Source organism: Sceloporus occidentalis, unplaced genomic scaffold (assembly GCF_023333645.1).
Source record: "Sceloporus occidentalis isolate IW3139 unplaced genomic scaffold, rSceOcc1.0.p SCAF_2, whole genome shotgun sequence".
NCBI lineage: Eukaryota > Metazoa > Chordata > Lepidosauria > Squamata > Phrynosomatidae > Sceloporus > Sceloporus occidentalis.
The window spans coordinates 263738160-263759145 of record NW_028316982.1 but is presented as its reverse complement, the minus strand read 5'-3'; the positions used below and the strand labels follow the sequence as shown (position 1 = coordinate 263759145).

Genomic DNA, 20986 nt, shown 5'->3' with positions numbered 1-20986 from the left:
CTTTTTCTATTTCTAATTGCATTTTATTCATTTAAGTGATGATTTGAATTGCTATAGTCCTGTGAATACAGTTGGCCTTCCACGTCCCTTGATTCAACAATCCATGGCTTTCAAATATTTCCCTCTACCCCAATAAAAATTCCAAAAGCAAACCTTGATTTTGCCATTTTATATTAGGGACACCATTCATCGTACATCAGGGGACTTGAGCATCCACTGATTTTTCATATCCACGGTGAGTCCTGGAAGCCTTGTGTCAGAAGAGGTGTGTCCCTGGTAAGGTTACAAGGTGCAGTCCCTAGTGATGTCATTAAGTATGATAAGCATTGCACAAATGTATGTTATTCTCCCCCCCCCCAAAAAAAAAAACGTAGCAAATTTAAATAATGAGGAATACACAAACACGTACACACACACTTTTCAAAACAGTGCTCTTGCCTGAGATTCCTCCCTCTTGCTCACTTCCACTACACACTTATAGCACTATTGTTCCATTTTAATTGCCTTGATTCCATCCTATAGAAGCTTGGGAACTGAAGTCTGCTTAGGAACTGGAATTCGATCGGCGAATTCCTAAATGCCCCTCCCTAAACTGCCAATTACAGGGTTCCATAGTACAGAACAATGGCAGTTGAAGTGGAATGATAGTTCTATAATTGTGTAGTGTGAACATGCCACTGGAGAAGAGGATCTTGGTCCTGATATTCATGGCCAAGTCCTGAGACCTGGAAGGCTTACTAGCAACCCAGTAATGAAGAATACATTCCCTGTATTTTCAGTGTTTTATTAAATCACCCAGAGAATGCTGTCCATAATAATATACAGGTTGAGTCTTCCTTGTCTGGAATTCTGAAATCAGAAATATTCTGAAATCCAAAATTCTCCACATGGCTGGCTAAGATAGTGCCACCACTGTTTTCTGATGGTTCAGTGTCCACAGACTTTGCCTCACACACAAAATTATTTAAAATATTGTGCATAAAATTACCTTTAGGCTATGTCTATAAGGTACACCCAAATATAAATGAATTTCATTTTTATGCTTGGGTCCCATCTCCAAAATATCTCATTAGGTACAGACAAATATTCCAAAATCTGAAAAACTCTCAGCTCAAAACACTTCTGGTCACAAGCATTTTGGATAGGGGAGACTCAGCCAGCAATACAAAGTGATCCAAGGGCTCAGAGAATGTAGAAAAGTATTCTTTGCTGCTCTTGAAAGGCATGCAATTTTTAAGTCCAAAAAACAGAGCCATGTCCCTTCACTCTTCCTGACCACAGCATCTAGCCATCTGTCGGACATTCCCACAAGGAACAAGAGGAGGAAAAAAATCTTCCTTTCAAGCAACCAAACAGGAACCAACAGATTGATGGATTCCTCATTAAGACAAATCACTCACAAGGAAGCACTCTTTGCTTCATCCTTCCTCCTCTTTATGAAGAGACTCTGAGCTGAACAAATTAAGACAGCATGACCCAAGCCATTCCCCCCAACATATCTGCCCGTCTGATTTTTTTCCCCATAAAGACTTATTGCATGTACATTCTTCAAAGGTACAAAAACAATACTGCATTCAGTAGGCTGTGGGTGGGCACCTGCGATGGTCCAAGGGATGCTCTAGAGCAGGGGTTCCCAACCTTTGTCCTCCAGATGTTTTGGACTTCTGCTCCCATAATTCCTGATTGTTAGCCAAGTTGGCTGGGGCATCTGGGATCTGAAGTCCAAAATAAATGGAGGACCACAACTTGGGACTCACTGCTCTAGAGACCATGTAGATTGCCAAAAAGTAAGTAAGTAAGTAAGTATTTATTTATTTATTTATTTATTACACTAATCTCTCACCTTTTCCCCAAAATGGAATCCAAGGTGGCATATTGTCAGTATGTGAAAATACAACTTCAAACACTTACCATACTGATATATGCATATTATTTGTATGCACAGGAGTTCATGCAATATATGACAGATAAGCTGTTAACTGGTGCAAGGCATTGAGATCATGTTAAAGAGATACTGAAAGAGAGCAGTAGTCATCACTTCATTTTTGGACCAATTACAAAGTGTTGGTTTTAACCTTTAAAGTTGTAAATACTTGTGCTTGACTATCTAACGCATAAACAATCTTGTTACATATCTGTCCAGCTGTTTAGATCTTCAATAAAGACTCTCTTGAAAATACCATTCCCTGTGGAGGATGCTTTGACAGGCATGTGGGAAAGTGCTTCCCCCTGCGTTGTTTCCAAAATGGGAGATACTCCCCTGAGTTACAATCAGTGCCATCCTCTGCTTTTAGGAAGGGGGTAAAGACACATATCTTCAAACTGGTCATTGAAATAATGTTAGTGGTGACTGGCTACTGCCATTAATTCTTGAAATTCTTTTAAATTTAAATTCTGTTTAAATTCTTGAAATATAATATTAAATAAACCTAAATCTATCAAGCCATATTATGGAAAATTGGGAAAAAGCAATTGATTCCTTCCTTCCTTCCTTCCTTCCTTCCTTCCTTCCTTCCTTCCTTCCTAATTGCTTCATTCTGAGCCACTCCAAGAAATAATAATAAAATAAAATAATAATAAAATTTTTATTTATATACCGCCCTTCCTCAGATCAGGGCGGTTTACAACATTTTAAAAACATTACACACCATTAAAAACATTACAATAAAAAACAGAAAAGCCCCGAGTTAGCCGGTCCTCTTGCCAGTGAGGAGGAAGGAGGTCCGTAGGACGACTTAGTTGGGGAATGCGTTGCCAAAAAGGAAGGTCTTCAGGTCCTTTTTGAATTGGGCCAGGGAGGTGGCCGAGCGGAGCTCTATGGGCAGCGTGTTCCAAAGGGCCGGGGCGGCGATGGAAAAAGTCCTCCTCATGGTGGAGGTGAGCCTAGCCCCCGGTACCCTAAGTAATTGCTGCCCAGATGTTCTGAGGGTGCGGGACGGAATATATGGGGAGAGGCGGTCCTTCAGGTATCCTGGGCCCAAGCCATTTAGGGCTTTATAGGTCATCACCAACACCTTATATTGCGCCCAGAAGCGGATCGGCAGCCAATGCAGATCTTTGAGCACCGGTGTAATGTGGCTGGCCCTGGAAGTACCAGTGACCAGCCTGGCTGCCATGTTTTGTACCATTTGTAGCTTCCGGGTTTGGTATAAGGGTTGCCCCATGTAGAGTGCATTGCAGAAATCCAGTCTCGAGGTTACCAGAGCATGTACCACAGTTTCAAGGTCCCTCTGGGCCAGGTATGGGCGCAGCTGGCGAATAAGCCGAAGCTGATGACAGGTGCTCTTGACCGTCGCATTCACCTGAGCAGTCAGGTGAAGGGACGAGTCAAGAAGCACCCCCAGGCTGCGCACGGAGTCCTTCACAGGGAGCGTGACCCCGTTCAGGACAGGTGGAACCACCGCCATTCCTGGACCAGGGGAACCTATCACAAGTATCTCCGTTTTCTCTGGATTCAGCTTGAGTCGGTTTTCCCTCATCCAGCCCATTACTGACTCCAGACAGGCCACGAGAGGAGAGATGCCATCCTCAGTCACTGCATCAGTCGGAGACATAGAGAAGATTATTTGGGTGTCATCAGCGTACTGATAACCCCGCGCCCCATGTCTCCAGATGATCTCTCCCAGAAGTTTCATGTAAATGTTAAATAGCATGGGAGACAGAATGGCTCCTTGAGGGACCCCAGTTTTAAGGGCCCTCTCATCGGAGCACACGTCTCCCAGCTGCACCATCTGGGACCTCCCGGAGAGGTAGGACCGGAACCACTGGAGCGCAGTGCCCCCGATACCCACCTCTGCCAGGCGCCCCAGAAGGATACCATGGTCTATGGTATCGAAAGCCGCTGAGATGTCCAAGAGCACCAGCAGGGACACGCTTCCCCTGTCGATGCCCAGACGGAGATCATCAACCAAGGCGACCATGGCCGTCTCAACCCCATAACCCGCCCGAAAGCCAGTTTGAAATGGGTCCAGATAATCTGTTTCATCCAAGACCGCCTGAAGCTGGAGTGCAACCGCCCTCTCGATCACCTTCCCCAAGAATGGCAGCAGTGAAACTGGCCGATAATTATTATGTACCAGGGGGTCGAGGGAGGGCTTTTTTAATAAAGGTTTTACAATGGCCAATTTAAGGAGAGATGGAAATTGCCCTTCCCTCAAAGATGTATTAATAATCCGGCGTAACAATAAAGTCACAGCCGGTCCCCCCTGGGCTGCTAGCCACAAGGGACAGGGATCGAGAGAGCAGGTTGTCTTCCGAACACTTCCGAGGATCTTGTCCACATCATCGGTACTTACCAACTCAAACCGATCTAGTTTAACAAAGTCCACGGAGGCTCTGGATGCCTCTACCCTAGGTTCTGCCTGAATGTCAGCGTTAAGACCTTCGCTTATCCAAGAAGTTTTATCTGCGAAGAAGTTGTTAAATTGGTAACAGCAGGCCTTAGAAGGTTCAAGGATCTGGTTCAGGGCAGGAGGGAGCTGAGTTAACTCCCTGACTACCCTGAACAACTCTGCTGGCCGCGACTCCGCGGACGCGATACGAGCACCATAGAACGAGTTCTTTGCTGCTCGTATCGCCTCTCTGTAGTCCTCTAACCGTTGGGCTAGGAGAGTCTTGTCGTCTAAGCGAAGGTGTTTCCGCCAACGGTACTCTAGCCGTCGCAGCTCCCGCTTCCTTGAAAAACCTGAGAAAGTTCGTTCTTCTTCCAATGTAAAATTATGGTTTCAGAACAAGCCTGGATCTGAAACCTTGGTTCTCACCCACCACAGTTGAAGCAAACCACAGTTCCACAAGTTGGGTGCAAAAGAGAACTATGGTGAGTGGTATCACTAGAGTTGGCATCACCTGGTGCAGCAACTCATGGTGTCATCCCCTCCCATTGACCTCCTCCCATGCTACACCATACAGAATCCTTAATAATGTTTTTTTGTACTAAAGTTACTCATAAATCATAATTCCTGTATATACTGAACATAATGGCAACAGTTGTGAAACAAACTAGCAAGAATTATACCTTTAAACTACAATATCATGTGTACAGCCTAAATGTTTTGTACAAGTACATACAGTCTGCCCTCCTCATACGTGGGGGATCTGTTCTGAACACCACCATCCCGTGTATGGGGAAAAGAGTGTACGCTCAAGCCCATAGAGAATAATGGGGTGTATGCTCATGGCAGCGTGGGTATGTGTCCTATTACTTTTGCTGGGGCTTTCCTTCTGCGTAAGCTCAAAGCCATGGAAGGCAAACCCACCTGTGGGGAGGGCTAACTGTAGTTTTATGTGATTAAAGTGAAAATTTTGTTAGATGTGATGCTTTTAAAGAAAATTGTGAAATATTATATATATATATATATATATATACACACACACACACACACACACACACACACACACACACACACAGCCGGAGGCCTCTCCTTTCTCCTTCCACTGAGCCTTGCCCCATTCACAGCATCACTACCACTGAGCTCCAGCATTTTAAAGGGAAGCAGGCAAATGATATGGCTTGTTTCAACCAAAAGGCAGATGCTTTGGGAGTAATCATGTCACCTCCTCTTAGGGAGTCATCTGGTGAGGCTATCATCTGCTGCATCTCCTTAGTGATGCCCCTGACTATGGTTGACTTAGGGGCAAAACAGAACGTCCAAAGGGGCGGCTTGAAGCCACCTCTGAGAAAGCTGGATTGGGGCCACGACAACTGCATACCACAGTTCCAACCCACTCTTTTGCCAGTGGAAAAAGAAAGCGACAAATTGCTGCTCCTTTTTGGAGTGGCAAAAAGCCAGCTTTTTCCGCCCTACTGTGACTTTATTGTGCTGCTGTGCCATGAGGCATCTAAATGCCATGTCACTGAAGCACCTGGAAGTTGGGCAACCAGCAGCATGATCCAGGCAGCTTCAGAGCATGCAGCATCAAAATGCCGTGCACTGGACTGAATGGCCCTTGTGGTCTCTTCCAGCTCTACGAATCTATGATTCTATGAAGCCATCCAGATGGTGATGCAAAAGGGTGGTCTGTTTCGCCCCTTAAAGAGAGAAATGAATGATTTCAAGAAGGAGGAAGAGGAAGGGAGAAGTTCTATTTTTGTTTTTTGGCTTTTTCACATGATTCCCTGTTACACCTGACCTGGGTCTTTGCTTCTGCATGCAACATGTAGTTTTTAATAAACTCATATGTCCTGTTTGCATCTCCTTTGCTATGTGCATCCATGAAGTATGTACCATACAACACAAATGCAATGCAACTGGTGAGATGATATATTCAATTCCACGCCATATGAGAAAGGGGGAAAAAAAATCTCACTCTGACTTTGCAGATGATTAATCCAAATTGGCCTCCACAATCCCAAAGGAGTCAAATTAACAGAGAGAGAGAGAGAGAAAGAGAGACCTTGTGTAAGTTCTCCTATTGATTTCAGATGAGCGTGGCTCCATTTTCACACTGAGGGTCCCAGGGTATTCTACTGTGCTAATCAGTCATGTATTTAATTGCTACTTACCTGCTACAGCATCTGAGATCCATCACAGCAGCCTTTTTAATTAGGGATTAAAGAGAAAACCAAATACGATAGCACACTCCTACTGACAGAAAGGTAAATTAAATATAGTACTTCATTCTCACCCGTTATCCAGAGGGGGAAAGAAATTACTGCAGAAGGAACAGCTAACTTATTTTTAATCACACAAACCCATTTAAAATAAATCTCATCAGTTCTTGGCTTTTGGGTTTCCTGACCTGGCAGACGAAGGTGGAAAAGTTCAACATTATCTTGCCCAACTCCATGATGTTTTGCCTCTGCAGCACAATTCGGTCATTACTAAAACCTTGCAACTGACTTGCAGAAGTATAAAAGGAATTACAGAATCATGAAGCTTCGGGGGAGGACCATTTAGACTACATTTCCCATCCTTCTCTGATGTCATGACCAAGGCTATACTGTATATGGGTTTCTGGGAATTGTTTCTTGGGTGCCTTAAAGTCATTTTTTTACTTGCAGCAAACCTATCACAACGTTTTCTCGGCAAGATTTGTTCAGAGGGATTTTTCTTTTGCCTTCTGCTAAGTCTGAGAGACTGTGACTTGCTCATGGTGACCCAGTGGGTTCCCATGGCTGGGCAGGAATTTGGACACTGATCTCCCAATGTCCTACTCCAATACTCAAAACGCTATACCACACTGACTCTTTCCTGGGAGTAGTAGACCAAAACTATATTTTCCAAGCTCTTCTCCAACATGCTTAATCCTAAACTAGTTATGGGGAACTGTCCAGTCTATGGGTGTCTATGGGCCATTTTTGTGGCCCTCTGGATCCAATTTTTTTTTTTACTTCTGGGTACCCCCTTGCTGTTTTTTCTACTCTACCTCTTGGCCTAAACCAGCCTTGAGAGGCCAAAACCCCAGCAAAATACCCCCTCAGAGCATGGAGGAGGAATTTTTAAATTTTGCGTAGCGTTTGCAATGGAGGTGGACCCTTCAAAGTCTTCTGGAGGGGACAATGTAGCCCTCAACAATTGTTCAACCCTGGCTGCCACAAAGAGGAAGATACAAGCTTGTTCTCTGCTGCTCGAGAGAGTAGGACCAGGTCTAATGGTTTTAAGTTACAGGATAGTAGATTCCAATTAAACATTAGAAGGAACCTCTTCATATTAAGAGTGGTTCAGCAATGGAACCAATTACCTCAAGAGGTAGTGGCATCCCATTCTCTGGATGTCTTCAAAAAGAAGCTGGACAGTTACCTGCTAGAGATACTCTAACTGGAGATCCTACATTTATTTACTGATTTATTTCAATGATTTATATGCCGCCTTCCTTCCACAATGAGATTTGATGGTCCATGAGGCTTTTTCCGACTCTGTGATTCTATAATTCCATGAACAAAGCTTAACAACTTGAAGCTAGACCTAAATGCTCCTAATCTATTCTATATAATTAGTTATTAAACATTGTGCTCCTGCACTTCAACAAACAAGATTTTTGCATTTATAATTTTATATAAAACAAATTCTGATTCCTTTACCAAATTAGACAGTCAAGTTTCCCGCATATCGGTAAATCGCAGGGGTCAGCTCACTTACAGTGCAAGGGATGAGCCTCGTGCTGGGAAAACTGCCTTTCTGATTAAGGTGTCTCCTCTGTCAGGTAATGTAACATAATTCATTGGGCAAAACAGTAATTCAGAAATATGTTTTTATTTTTTAAATTAAATTAAAATTAATGTTTTAATTTTAAAAAGCCCAAGTTTTTTGCTTTAAAATGATGTATATGATTTCAGATATACAGATATTGGTATACAGATAAAGTGATTTTATAAATGTCTATAAGAATCCTGGAAATTACAATCCAGAAAACAAAAGCATATAGTTTCAATACATTTTTATCTATCATAACCTCATAGACATATACTTTCTCACATTATGCTACTTCATAAAACACTATGCCATTGACACAGGTTCACTATTACAAGCAAGTTGGCAAGTTTCTATTTCGGGGTAGGTGTCCAGGAAAAGAGGACATTGGATTGCAGTTTTAAGAGGCTAGTTTATGCAAATATAGGCTGAATCAGCTTATTTCCAATAAGCTAGGGGTTTTTTTAAGAGAGAAAAAAATATTACCTGCCTGTCAGTTACAATTAAAGGTTTTCAATACTATTAAAGGCAGGCACTGATTTTTTTTTTGTCTTAAAATAATTCCTCATATTCTTCTCTCTCTCTCTCTCTCTCTCTCTCTCTCTCTCTCTCTCTTGCAAATTAATAAGGGGAGGGTTTTTGTTTTTTGTGTTTTTAGAAGAGCTGCTACAGCAGAAACAGCTAGAATGTCTGGAACCAACTGGGATGAAATACCATATACAGCATGCCCGTACCATACACAGCTTTAACCTTACATGGAAAGTAAGCTGCGGGACAAACCATAGCACGTGCAGGAGCACACCCCTATTGAAATAATGGAATGGATCCCCCATGTATGGGAAGGGCCCACTGTATACTGTATAAAACAAGGGCAGGGTTTGGGGTCAAAATTACAGATTTTGATATGACACATGGCTAAGTCAAGGGTAAAACATAGGGACATGTAACAAAGGCTGTAAATGATGGAGTTTTTTATTTGTTTGCCTTTTGATTAAAGAATGATTCTATTTTCCTATCCAGGCATTCAAAAAGACCAGAAGCAGTGTCGAAGCAGAGAGGTGGTTGATGTTTCTTTTATGTTCTCCTAGGATGGACTAAGCTCTTAATTTTCATCACTCTACTCAGATAAGAGGATGCTTCATATTTTGATAAAAGCTAAGGTACGGTACTTAAACTGACCCATGGATAAGCCAACTCATGTTTTTTGGGTTGATTTTTTGACTAAAACAGAGTTATACATGAGTATATACAGGCAGAATTCAAAGATATTGTCATGTTAGTCTGTAGAATCAGTATATGGAGAGATCTTGTGGCACCTTTAAGACTAACTGAAAGAAAGAAATTGGCTGCATGACCTTTCATAGACTTCAGTCTACTTCCTCAGATGCATTTACATGTATCTGAGGAAGTAGACTGAAGTCTACAAAAGCTCCTGCTGCCAATTTCTTTCAGTTAGTCTCAAAGGTGCTACAAGATCTCTCTATATAATGAGTATATAGAGTATTCAAATCAGTCTAATGCTTAAGTAAATTCTATGCACGTCTGTTCAAACATCAGCTCCAGTTCTACAACTTTCAAACATGCAAACTACAGCTCAGTTATGTGCATGTCTCTCCTTAGAAGGTATTTAAAGTCTACAAACAGCATTTTAAAGCATTTTTAAAATTTAAGGGTATTTAAAGATGAGACTTCTTAATTTAAACACTGTGAAAAGCCTTTTCTCCAGTCACTAATCAGATAACCACAAGAATTCTCTGCACTGCTCCAAAGGAAGAATGTCTTTCATCAGCACTGAGCAGAGACATCCCAGTTGCTCTCTGCAAACAGTGAAAATCCCACAGGTGCCTCATTCCTCCCCAGCAGTAAAAATAAAATTGATGACATCCTATTAGTCAAATGTAAAAACCAGCTTAGACTACCATCACCCACTGTTTTGATTGTTGCAGGTGGTAAAATTATTTGCCAACTGCATACAACCAAAATCCACACCCAACCACCTTTTTAAGTATGCCCATTTGTGTGCCATCAGACATTAGAAGAATTATTTTCCTGTAGGTAGTTGTGCTGCAAGGATATCATCTTGAGGGACCTTCCAAGGGTCCCTGATGGTCTTTGTATGTGCCTGTTACAGCATATCCAACTACAGGAAAATAACTGGACTCATCTCCCCTGATCTTCCTGCTTTCTAATGGCGGTATTGGAGGGGCAAAATTCATTTAAAAGGTGGTTTGCGGGTGGAGTAGCACCAGAAGACATGCCTATAGAGATGTAGCAGACTGCCAGACATACATCTCCCAATGTAGGATCTAAGCCAGTAATAAGAAATTAAATAACAAATCCTTTGGTGCTCTTTCAATAGATTCGGAAATCTGCTCTGCTCTTGATAGGGCTGGCTCCATGTACTGAATTAAGGAAAATTTGTGAGATTACTGAAAGGAATGTGACTGAATACTCCTGTGTCCCTACACTGCTATTCATTTCAAGGAGATTTGTGCAAGAGAAAGCCCTCTTAAATTGTTCTTTTTTGTGTGCATTGTGGTATCATAGACCAGAAAGTTATTTGAATCTCAACACACACACACACACACACACACACACACACACACACACACACATAATGTGCCCTCGGATCTCAGCATCCAAGTTGCTACAGCAACTAATGATTATGGCTGCTGGGTAAAATTCATAATATTGTTAATCAATTTCAGTCTTCATACTGAGATTCAGCAGCTCCTTGACAAAACCAACAACAACAAAAAAAAAAAACCCAAGAGAGGAGCTGCGGAGCTTTAAAAAGGTATTACCTTAAAACAAAACTTAACACATGTATGAAATGCAAAGTTGTCCTTCATTGTAGACGCCATTGTGTAAGAGCATAATATTGGAGATGGACTACCAAAACCTGTAACCAGGAAGAATCTAACCCACCTGTCAAGTATAAAACAGGGAAAATCCTGCAGGGTGTATCATAAATTGCATTAAAGGAAGGGAAGCAGAAATTAAATATATATAGACTTCTGAGTAGTACTTGTTTCTCAGGTCTCCTTTGGAGAGTCAAATTTTTCTCTCAGGTTATCAAGTGGGATGATATAAAAAAAGGTGACAAAACTCTGCTTTCAAAACCTACATATTAAAACAGTGGAAGCTAGACCTCGAGCGCATTGCTAGCTGGTCCTTTCACAAATTCACCTTTATGAATATAGGTGAAATGTTTCAAAAGGACTGGGGCACATTTGAAGCATGGATGGAGAATGTCTGATCATCCAGATGTTGCTAAACTCCCATCAGCTCCAGCCAGCATGGCCAGCGAGAAAGGATGACAGAGGATGGGGTCCAACAACATCTGGCCAAAAGGTTCCGGCACTAGAGATTCAATATGAACAACCAACAGCCACAGGGCCACACGGAATCCTTAACCATTTCCCTGTGCAACCCACAAAGATAGAGGAAACCCACACATTTTTCCTCCATGCCCCAGATGGGCTGCTGAGGTGGAATGGGGGAAACCCCTTCCAGGCCTCTGAAATTGATACTTTCCATATCTTTGTACTGCTGGAGAAATGGCAGGCTCACTGAATTGCAAGGTGGATGGGGGAGAGGGGGCATGTCCAGAACTGAAGGTCCCTGGTCAAAAATGTCCTCTCAGTGGACTATCTCCAATCTATCTGATCCAGACACCATTTTAAATTCCCACAATGTATCTGATGGAACATTATTCTCAAGCATTGTGCAAATGTATAATAATACCACCCCAAGCCAGGACAAATTTTAATAGGAAAGCAAGGTGAAGTTTTCAACAGCCATCTCTGCTGTCTGTAGGCAGGATGCCAAGTGCAGATACTGGAATTGGGAGATGGCTTCACATTCTTGTCTAGTATGGAAGCTCCACGTTATTTCACCTTACTCACCTAACCACTGTCAAAGCTATCTTTGGTCCAGCAACCTTTTTATTGGTAAGTTGCAGACGCAGAGTTTTTTCCCTTAGCCAAGTGAAAACTCAGAATTTAAACATGTGCAGAGCAATCCCATTTGTAACCAATTGCAAGCTTATAATTAAAATGTACACAAAGCAATCCCATTTGTAGCCATAGGAACAATACCCAAAATACAACACTGTGCAATGTAAAACAAGTATAAAAGTTTTGTGTGTGTGTGTGTGTGTGTGTGTGTGTGTGTGTGTGTGTGTTGGAAGGCAAAGACAAATCCCCACTGAACAAATCTTGTGAAGAAAACTCCATGATAGGTTCACCTTAGAGTTTTCATAAGTAGTAAACACTTTGAAGGCACATAACAACTGTATGTGTGTATGTGCGCACATAAGAGAGAGAGAGAGATTCATACCCCATGAATCAATCAGTTTTTGCTTTTAAATGTGCATTTATGCCAATCTTATTAGATTTTTGGCTTCTGAAAAAGTACATATTCAGAACAGACTCTGTTCCATTACTGTCAATGCATATGCTGACCTTTCATTGGTCCTCTCCTTTTTCAGAAGCAAGGCAGGATTAATTTTTCTTCTACTTTCATTGATAAGCTCTTTCCATTCACATTTCTCCTCATAAATTAAGCTGCTTCTTTTATACCTAGCTTCCCTAATGCATACCGACAGACAGAAAAAGCCAAAAATTATTTAGAGCTCTCAGTATGGAATTAATGTCTCTCGCTTAGCAGTTCACATAGTCTTCCTATTGCTGATTCTGTATTCTGTATTCTGAGCCACCCCCTACACACTCGACATAATTTAAATGGTTGTGCTTTGTTATCATGGTGAAATGTTGGTATTGCAATGATCAATAGATATGCACACATCTAGAGAACAACTAAACCAGGGACTGAGGAATTGTGACCCTTCAGATGCTAATGAGCTACTACTACTCTAAAGACCTTCAGCATTGCACATGAACATGTTCTTATTCCATTTCCCGATGTAAAATATCAATACCCGAAATGCTGATTTCATATGTCCTTGCCCAGCTTTTGGACATGTCCAAAATGATAGAGTCTTCTTCCTTGGAGGTCTTTAAACCGGAGCTGGATGGCCATCTGTCAGGGATGCTTTGATTTGGATTTCCTGCATGGCAGGGGGTTGGACTGGATGGCCCTAGTGGTCTCTTCCAACTCTACGATTCTATGATTCTATGATTCTATGACAGGGTGGGATCCATGGACAAAGGCTTGAATTAGTTCAGGGACTCAGCAGCGTCCCAACAAACCCAACCCCCTTGGCCCCATTTTAGCAAAAAATTGAAGTGCACTTTCACTATTTGTGAAGCCAAGCCAGATCAGTGCATGTGCAATGCTGTCAGGACTTACCGCTTCCCCCTGGTATCAAACAAGATGTCAGAGGAGGATCCAACCATGAAAAGGAGGAAATGTGGCATTCAGATGGAAACTTGATTCAAAAGAATTTATATAACCCAAGTAAATTCATTTCTCAGATCCTCTTCTTCCTTCCTTCCCTCCCCTCTCTTTCTCTCTCACACACATCACCACAACTACCACCAAGTCTCAAGAGTATCACAAAGAGTGAGCCCAGCCTGAAGCTCAGCCTCAGTTGAGTGGCACTCACTTGACAGCACAAGGCACCCCATTCCAATCTCTTACAGTTTATAAAGGCGAAAGTATTAGCATACATATGATCAGGATTGGGGCCCTAATACAGTTGTGTTATAAGCACTGGTCAAAAATGACCCATGATCTAGGAAGCAGAAGGTGTGGGTCACATCTGCAGTAGGACCAAATAACATATCTGGATGTAAAGTCAAAGGCTTTCATGGCTGGCATCTATAATTTTTTGTGGGTTTTTCGGGCTATGCGGCCATGTTCTAGCAGAGTTTCTGATGTTTCGCCAGCATCTGTGGCTGGCATCTGACTTCAGAGAATGCCAGCCACAGATGCTGGTGAAATGTCAGAAAGAAACTCTGCTAGAACATGGCCACATAGCCCGAAAAACCCACAAAAAACAACATATCTGGAGGCTGGACCTTGCAAGAACCAAGGACACATAAACTAAAACAGGGAAGTCTTTATACTTCTATATGCCCAGATGGATCTAAAGGCCAGCCTAAGTGGGTCGAGTCTGCCTAGGACTAGAAAGTTTGAAGTTCAAATATGGACCAAACATACACAGGTTCTGACAACTTCTTCTTCTACCTAAAAGCTACTCATGTATCACATGTGGCCATAATTGTCCACTATTACCAGGGACAAAATGTGGAATAAATTCTAGACCAAACTGTAGGACAACTGCAGGACAAAACTCAGCCCAAAATGTAGGACATTTAAGAAAAATGGAGGACCTTAAACATCCTACATTTTGGGCTGAGTTTTGTCCTGCAGTTGTCCTACAGTTTGGTCTCGAATTTGTCCTACATTTTCTCCCTGGTAATAGTGGACAGTTATGGCAACCCTACATGTGGTGGCAATGTGATAAAGTACAAACTTATTGGAAAAACATACATAAGGCAATGCAGGAACTATTGGGAAAAAACATTCCATTTCGACCACAGCTATTTTTATTGAATATAATAGACACTATAGAAGGACAAATGAATCAGGATGAGAAAAATATAATCCTGTATATGATTACGGCAACCCGCATGACATATGTGATGTACTAGAAAACTAATATAATACCCACTCTAGGAGAATGGAAGATTAAAGTGAATGATTTTGTAATCATGGACAGACTGTCCATGTATATTACAGGGAAAACAACCCAACAATATAATAATAATAATAATAATAATAATAATAATAATAATAATAATAATTTATTTATACCCTGCTCTTCAGCCAAGGCTATCAAGATGGAAAAAAAATGGGGGAAATAGGAAAATGTTGGCAAGAGTGAAGTTAAGACATGTTTGATGACCTGGTAATGTTTATTGGATGTTTTTCTTATTTTATAAAATTAATAAAAATCTATGAATTGAAAAAAAAGATTTTTTTTTTTTTTAAAAAAAGCTACTCATCTACATGAAAATCTCCATAAGTCGACTCCTTGTCTAGTGATCTTCTGAAGAACTTCTCTAAGGCTGAGTACATCAGACAAGCTGAAATCTGGGCAACTTCTCTGGACGAATAGACTAGAATGGGACATACACCTAGAGAGACATATACTTCTTCTGCACATGATTCAACAGTATTGTCTTTTGCAATCCCAACCAATTATCATTTCAAATTGCATATACATGAACTAGGAGGAAAGCAGAGGGATGTTGTTCTGATGCTGGTCACCTGGGACTACATAAACTCCTGAAATCTGCCTTGATTCTGATCTTCAAAAGAATAAATATATATAGATATAGGGTTATTCTTCCAGACCTACCCCATTCCAAGGAACCGCTCCTTCCATCCATCTGCTCCCCTGCCAAAAGACATATACCCATTACTAAAAGCACAGCTAACATGACTTGGGTAGATGATTTCTTTTAATCTGCATTATGTATTTGCTAAATATTTATCCTCCCCTTCTTCAAAGAGGTCCACAAAAGATAAACAACATGAACAAACCTTTTTATATGAACAAAAATTTTACTAGAACTAGGGAACTTGAAAGTTATACGCTATATCTGCAGTGCAGAAATAAAGCAGTTGGACACTGATTTAACTGCTGTGGCTCAATGCTATGGGATTCTGGGATTTGTAGTTTTGTGAGATATTTAGCTTTCCCTGCCAGAGAGTTCTGGTGCCACAGCAAACTACAAATCCCAGGATTCCATAGCATGAAGCAACTGATGTCAAACTGCATTAATTCTACAGTGTGGCATCAGCAATAGTTCAAAAGAATGTTCTCAAAGCTCTGTGAGAGGTATTGACTTGGCTAAGACCACTCACTTGAGTGCTATGGTTAAATAATATTTGAACCTATGTTTCTCTCAATCCAGGTCCAACACCTTTATTTTCTTCATCCGACTGGGTCATTTGCATATGTTATGCATTATTATTTATGATTATATGGTTGTAAAACCCATTTAAATCAATGGGACTTCCTTCTGAATAAATGTGGTCCTCAAGACCATTCATAAGGCCCCCACATCCACCCAAAATTGCAATATATATATATGTGTGTGTGTGTGTGTTTTGAATTGGGGTGATAATGTAATGTGAGGCATGTGATTAGGTGTGGCCAATTCCATGGCCTTCTAGAGTGCATCTGCACTGCAGGAACAACGCAGTTTCAAATCACATTAATGGTCATGGCTCCATCCTATGGAATTCTGGGATTTGTAGTTTTTTGTGGCACTAGCACTCTCTGACAGATAAATCTAAAAATATTCCCAAACTACAGATCCTCAAGTTCCATAGCATTCAGCCATGGCAGTTAAAGTAGTGTCAAACTGCATTATTTCTGTAGTGCAGATGCAGCTTGAGAATCTATGGGGCTCCCCAAGCACTGGTTATTTGCTCATACTTGCTCTACTCCCATCAACTGCAAAAGAACAGTTTGATTTTAGGTTTTTCTTTCCTAATGCAGAGGGTTGAATTTCCCCCTGCTTTCATCTGAAAGACCACCTCTTGCAAACCTCTGCCTTTTTAAAAATAATCAGTCATATTTTTAAAGATTTATCTAAATTAAAATAGAAATGAAAAAGAGAGTAAAAGAGAAAAAGAAGTCTTCTAGCACCTTTACAACCTCCAAATACATTTTAGCCTGTGCTGTCATGGATTGCAGTCAGTTTCCTCTCTAGCACTGATCCATGCATCCTTATATCTGAGAAAGTGGACTAAAGTCCATGAACACTCATGCTAAAATAAATTTAGTAGTCTTAAAGCTGTCAAAAGATTTCCTTCCCTCCTGTCTTTTTACACTGAAACAAACTAACATGGATATCTCTTAAGTCTCTTTTACACAACACAAATGTAGCACAGTTATCACTTTAACTGCCATGGCCCCATCCTATAGAATCCTGGTCATTTGTAGTTTGGTGAGATGCAGTTTTTACATTTATTTATACAGTGGGCCCTTGGTATCCGCTGGGGCTTGGTTCCAGGACCTTCTGTGGATACCAAAATCTGTGGGTGTATGAGTCCCATTAAATACAATGGCATAGTAAAATGGTGTCCCTTATATAAAATGACAAAAATCGAAGTTTGGTTTTTGGAATGTATTTTTTCTTTAATATTTTCAAGCCATGGGTGATTGAATCTGAGGATTAAAAAATCCATGGATATGGAAGCCCAACTGTATTCCGAATTCTTTGACAGAAAATTCATAGTGCCTCCTGAAACTACAAATCCTGGGACTCCGAAGGATGGCACCATAGCAGTCAAAGTGATATAATCGTGTAGCGTGCAAGCAGCCTTTAAAAACTGCATCAAGAATAAACAATACCTTGGTAGCCTTGAGAAAGCAAGGAACACTACAGATGATTTATCTGTTTTGAGAAAGCACAACCCATAGCCAGCTTTTCTCTCCAACAGACTTTACCAACTACTTGCCATATATAAGGCAATGATTTACAGGTCCAATTTTAAGCTTGTGATTTAGAACCACATACACTAGTAAGAGCAACAGAGACAACCGAACTTCAAAATCACGACAGGGAAAAAAATGGAATATTGAAAGGACTCAATAAACAGCTGACAACAGCGAAGCTCAGAGCAACTGAAAATGTCAAGGACTTGTGTGGCATTCTGTAAAAAGTAGGTAGAAAAGATCCTTTAAAATGGCAGGGCAAAAATGGCACAGCAAGTAGCACTGGATTAGTGTCTCCTATTCTTTCCTCCCTTTCTTGTTTATTCGTTCAGCACCCTCATCTCTTAGTTAATCTTTAAATGGAAAAATAAATAATCTTCCTCTAAGCTTATAAATTCTTTATCTTAAAAGACGTCTCTGTCTCCCTACATTCTATTTATTGGCATTCAATTTATTGGCTAGGTTAAGTTGTCTTTTTAATCCCTTCTCTTTTATTTGTCTGTTCTTGTTTGGGGTGTTATCTTTTGCTTTGCCTTACTGCCTCCCAGTAGTTACTCCAAGTTCAAATGTACTTTCCAAATAGCTCTTCTTAAGATGCTTGCTTAGCCACTTTCTTCAAGTTATTTTTTTTAAAAAAAATGTTTAAACAATAACCACAAAAAGCACACATGCACACATACACACACAAAAATTTACTATAGAGAGCAAAAACTCTGGGCAATTTAAAAGCAAAATACAGCAGAAAAACAACCTGCCACTTATCCTAGGCTTTTTAAAAAGAAGTCTTGCGATTTGTATGACAAAAGCTAAACTGTCAGGTAGCTAGCCTAAAACTTTCACAGATACACAGAGCCAAGAAAAAAAGAAAGAAAGAAAAATCTCTTCAAATAGTGGGAATTTCTTTCTGTAGTCAAAGTCAAATTGCATATCCAGCTGAAAAGAAGGAGAAGATTCAAACATATCTTAATAGGTTGCATGCAATGTCATATCCATAATGTATTCAGCCAAGGAGAATACTTAAAAAGCACATTTTAAAATGTATTTATGGTATCAAATACATCTTGAAGGAGCTGTCAGCAAATTTGCTAACTGCTCTTTGCTCAAGGTATTCCTGCAAAACAGGCTAAATGCCACATTCCTCACCTTTGCCTTCTCTATAAAATATGGAAAAAAAATACATAGATAAAACATAAGATGAAACAAAGAGGTCTTCTGTTATATGCAAGGACTTGGGTACACACTCATATTTTTGTAAAAGAAAAAATAAACTTAATGTAAGACCATGAATCTGCTATGCAAAGTTTCCTTGATTTCAAAAATAGTTTCCCTCTCAAGGATTTCCTCTTTTCTTTTTGAAACTTAAACAAAGACCTTTTTGGACAGAACTCCATATGTGTTGTTCTTCAAATTGGCAGAAAAAGCATGTATGCAGTTCTAAAAACACCATGGACCTCCAAAAAGATAAAGAATTCAAGAGCAAATCAAGTGTGAATTCTTACTAGGACTAAACTGAGGCTATCGTACTTGGGGTATATCATGATATGATTCATTTGGGGGGGGGGACGATCATGCTTAGTAAAGTAAGAGGCAATAGGAAAAGAGGAAAACCACATTAGGGGCAGACTGACTTATTCAAAAAACTGTGCAAAACCCCCAGCAGGGCAGTTGATGTCCAAGGCTCCTGGGGGTCTTGCATTCACAGGATAGCCACAAGTCAAAGCTAACTTGACAATATATAACAATAAAAATGGAGAACAAAAATATAAACCCTTCTCAGTGAAAACCAAGATGCACCAGCATTACCCTCACTCTCAGCTGACTTTGACTCGCTCAAAAAAGTTGACAAGAAAACAGCAAGACAGTTAATGACCAGGACACCCGGGGGTCTCCCATTCTTGTGTGTGTGTGTGTGTGTGTGTGTGTGTTGTGTGCCTTCAAGTCATTTCTTTTTTTTTTAATAACTCTATTGTAACTTGATGTATTTTATTGTTGTAACCTGCCCGGATTCTTTGTGATTGGGTGGGCTAGAAATAAATCTTTTATTATTATATTATTATTATTTCTGGCTGACTTATACCAACCTCAAGGTGAACCTGTCATAAGGTTTTCTTGGGAAGATTTATTCAGAGGAGGTTTGCCATTGCCTTCGCCTGAGGCTGAGAGCATGTGACTTGCTCAAGGTCACCCAATGGGTTTCATGGCCAAGATGGGAATTGAACCCTGATCTTCAGAGTCATAGTCCAACAATCAAACCACTATGCCATGCTGAGCCAAATCCAACTTGCCAGAATGTAACGAAAAGTGCAGAACAAAAGTATAACCCATTCTAAATGAGAACCAAGATGAATCAGCATTACTATAACTCTCAGTTGACTTTGTATTGTCATTGCATGGTCAGTTCCCACAAATACGACCCCATAATCTGATACAGGGGAAGGAATTCTTTGCAGTAGATCAGCTAATTACTGCATTAAAAAAAACAAGCAAGAAATATTTTGTTTGTCCAGAATCACCCTTTTTTCCTGAAGAGTAACATTGGCAAACTAAAGTCACAATATTTGCAGATCTAATCTCAGTTCCTCATAACTTTAAAGACTGGATTAGCCCTTTTCACTGCTGCAATACACTGCACCTTTAAACCAGCCTATTCTCAGATCTTAAGAAATATCCAGGGAAGTTATGGCTGAATTAGACCCCATCAGTGTATATGTGAAGCTTTACGTGAAGCCACATAGAAAGTTAAGCTTATTTTTATACTTTCTTCATAGGGTGGAAATAAAATATTTTACTACTGAATACAAATCAGATCTGTGCTAATAAAGACTCCAAGAGCATTCATCTTTAGCTATTGAGATCAGTGTGGTGTATGGTGTCAAATTCAACAGAATCAATGTTGTGTCCATTGTTAGCACAGTACAACATTATCTAATGAACAAATAATGCATTTAGAAGGTATACATGGGGGGGGGGGTACAGACACCCTCTCTGGATGGTGCCCCTTTCATCCCAACTCTATAGTAGCAATCAAAAATCACGAAGCTGAGATCCAGTGCACTACTGGCCTCAAGAGGATTGAGGTATCCAGCAGCAGGTGGAACACTGATGGGTTGCTCCAACATCTGGCTGGGTGTTTTTGGTGTTTCCCTCTAGCTGTCATGTCTTGGGAGAGGTGGAGCTGTACCCAGCTAGCAGGCATATTGGGGCATTTGCAGACCTGTGCTTGCCACAACTAATTTGGTCATTGCCATCAACATTGAGCAGCAACTAGCATTGCATCTCTCTTGTATAGGATGGTATCATACCTATTCGGGATAGACAGTGGGAAATCCCCTTCTGGAAAGAAAAAAATTGGATGTCTTGTAATGTCACCATCACTGATTTCCAGAGATATGGCTTGGAAGTACCAATAAGGCCAGAGAACTAACATGGCATAGTG

General features: G+C 40.7%; 1 protein-coding gene across 14 annotated transcripts in view; it reads right to left on the bottom strand.

Annotated features, from left to right (window-relative positions):
- Nucleotides 1-20986, bottom strand: part of DLG2 (discs large MAGUK scaffold protein 2) — a 1248672-nt gene that overhangs the window by 555645 nt on the left and 672041 nt on the right. For 10 of the 14 annotated variants that reach the window (XM_089512900.1, XM_089512903.1, XM_089512905.1 and 7 more), the window contains one exon: nt 15460-15498. The exons of the other annotated variants lie outside the window; for them this stretch is intronic. In XM_089512900.1, coding sequence (XP_089369026.1) covers nt 15460-15498 — 39 coding nt within the window. The remainder of the gene's footprint in view (nt 1-15459; nt 15499-20986) is intronic. 14 annotated transcript variants of the gene reach the window in all.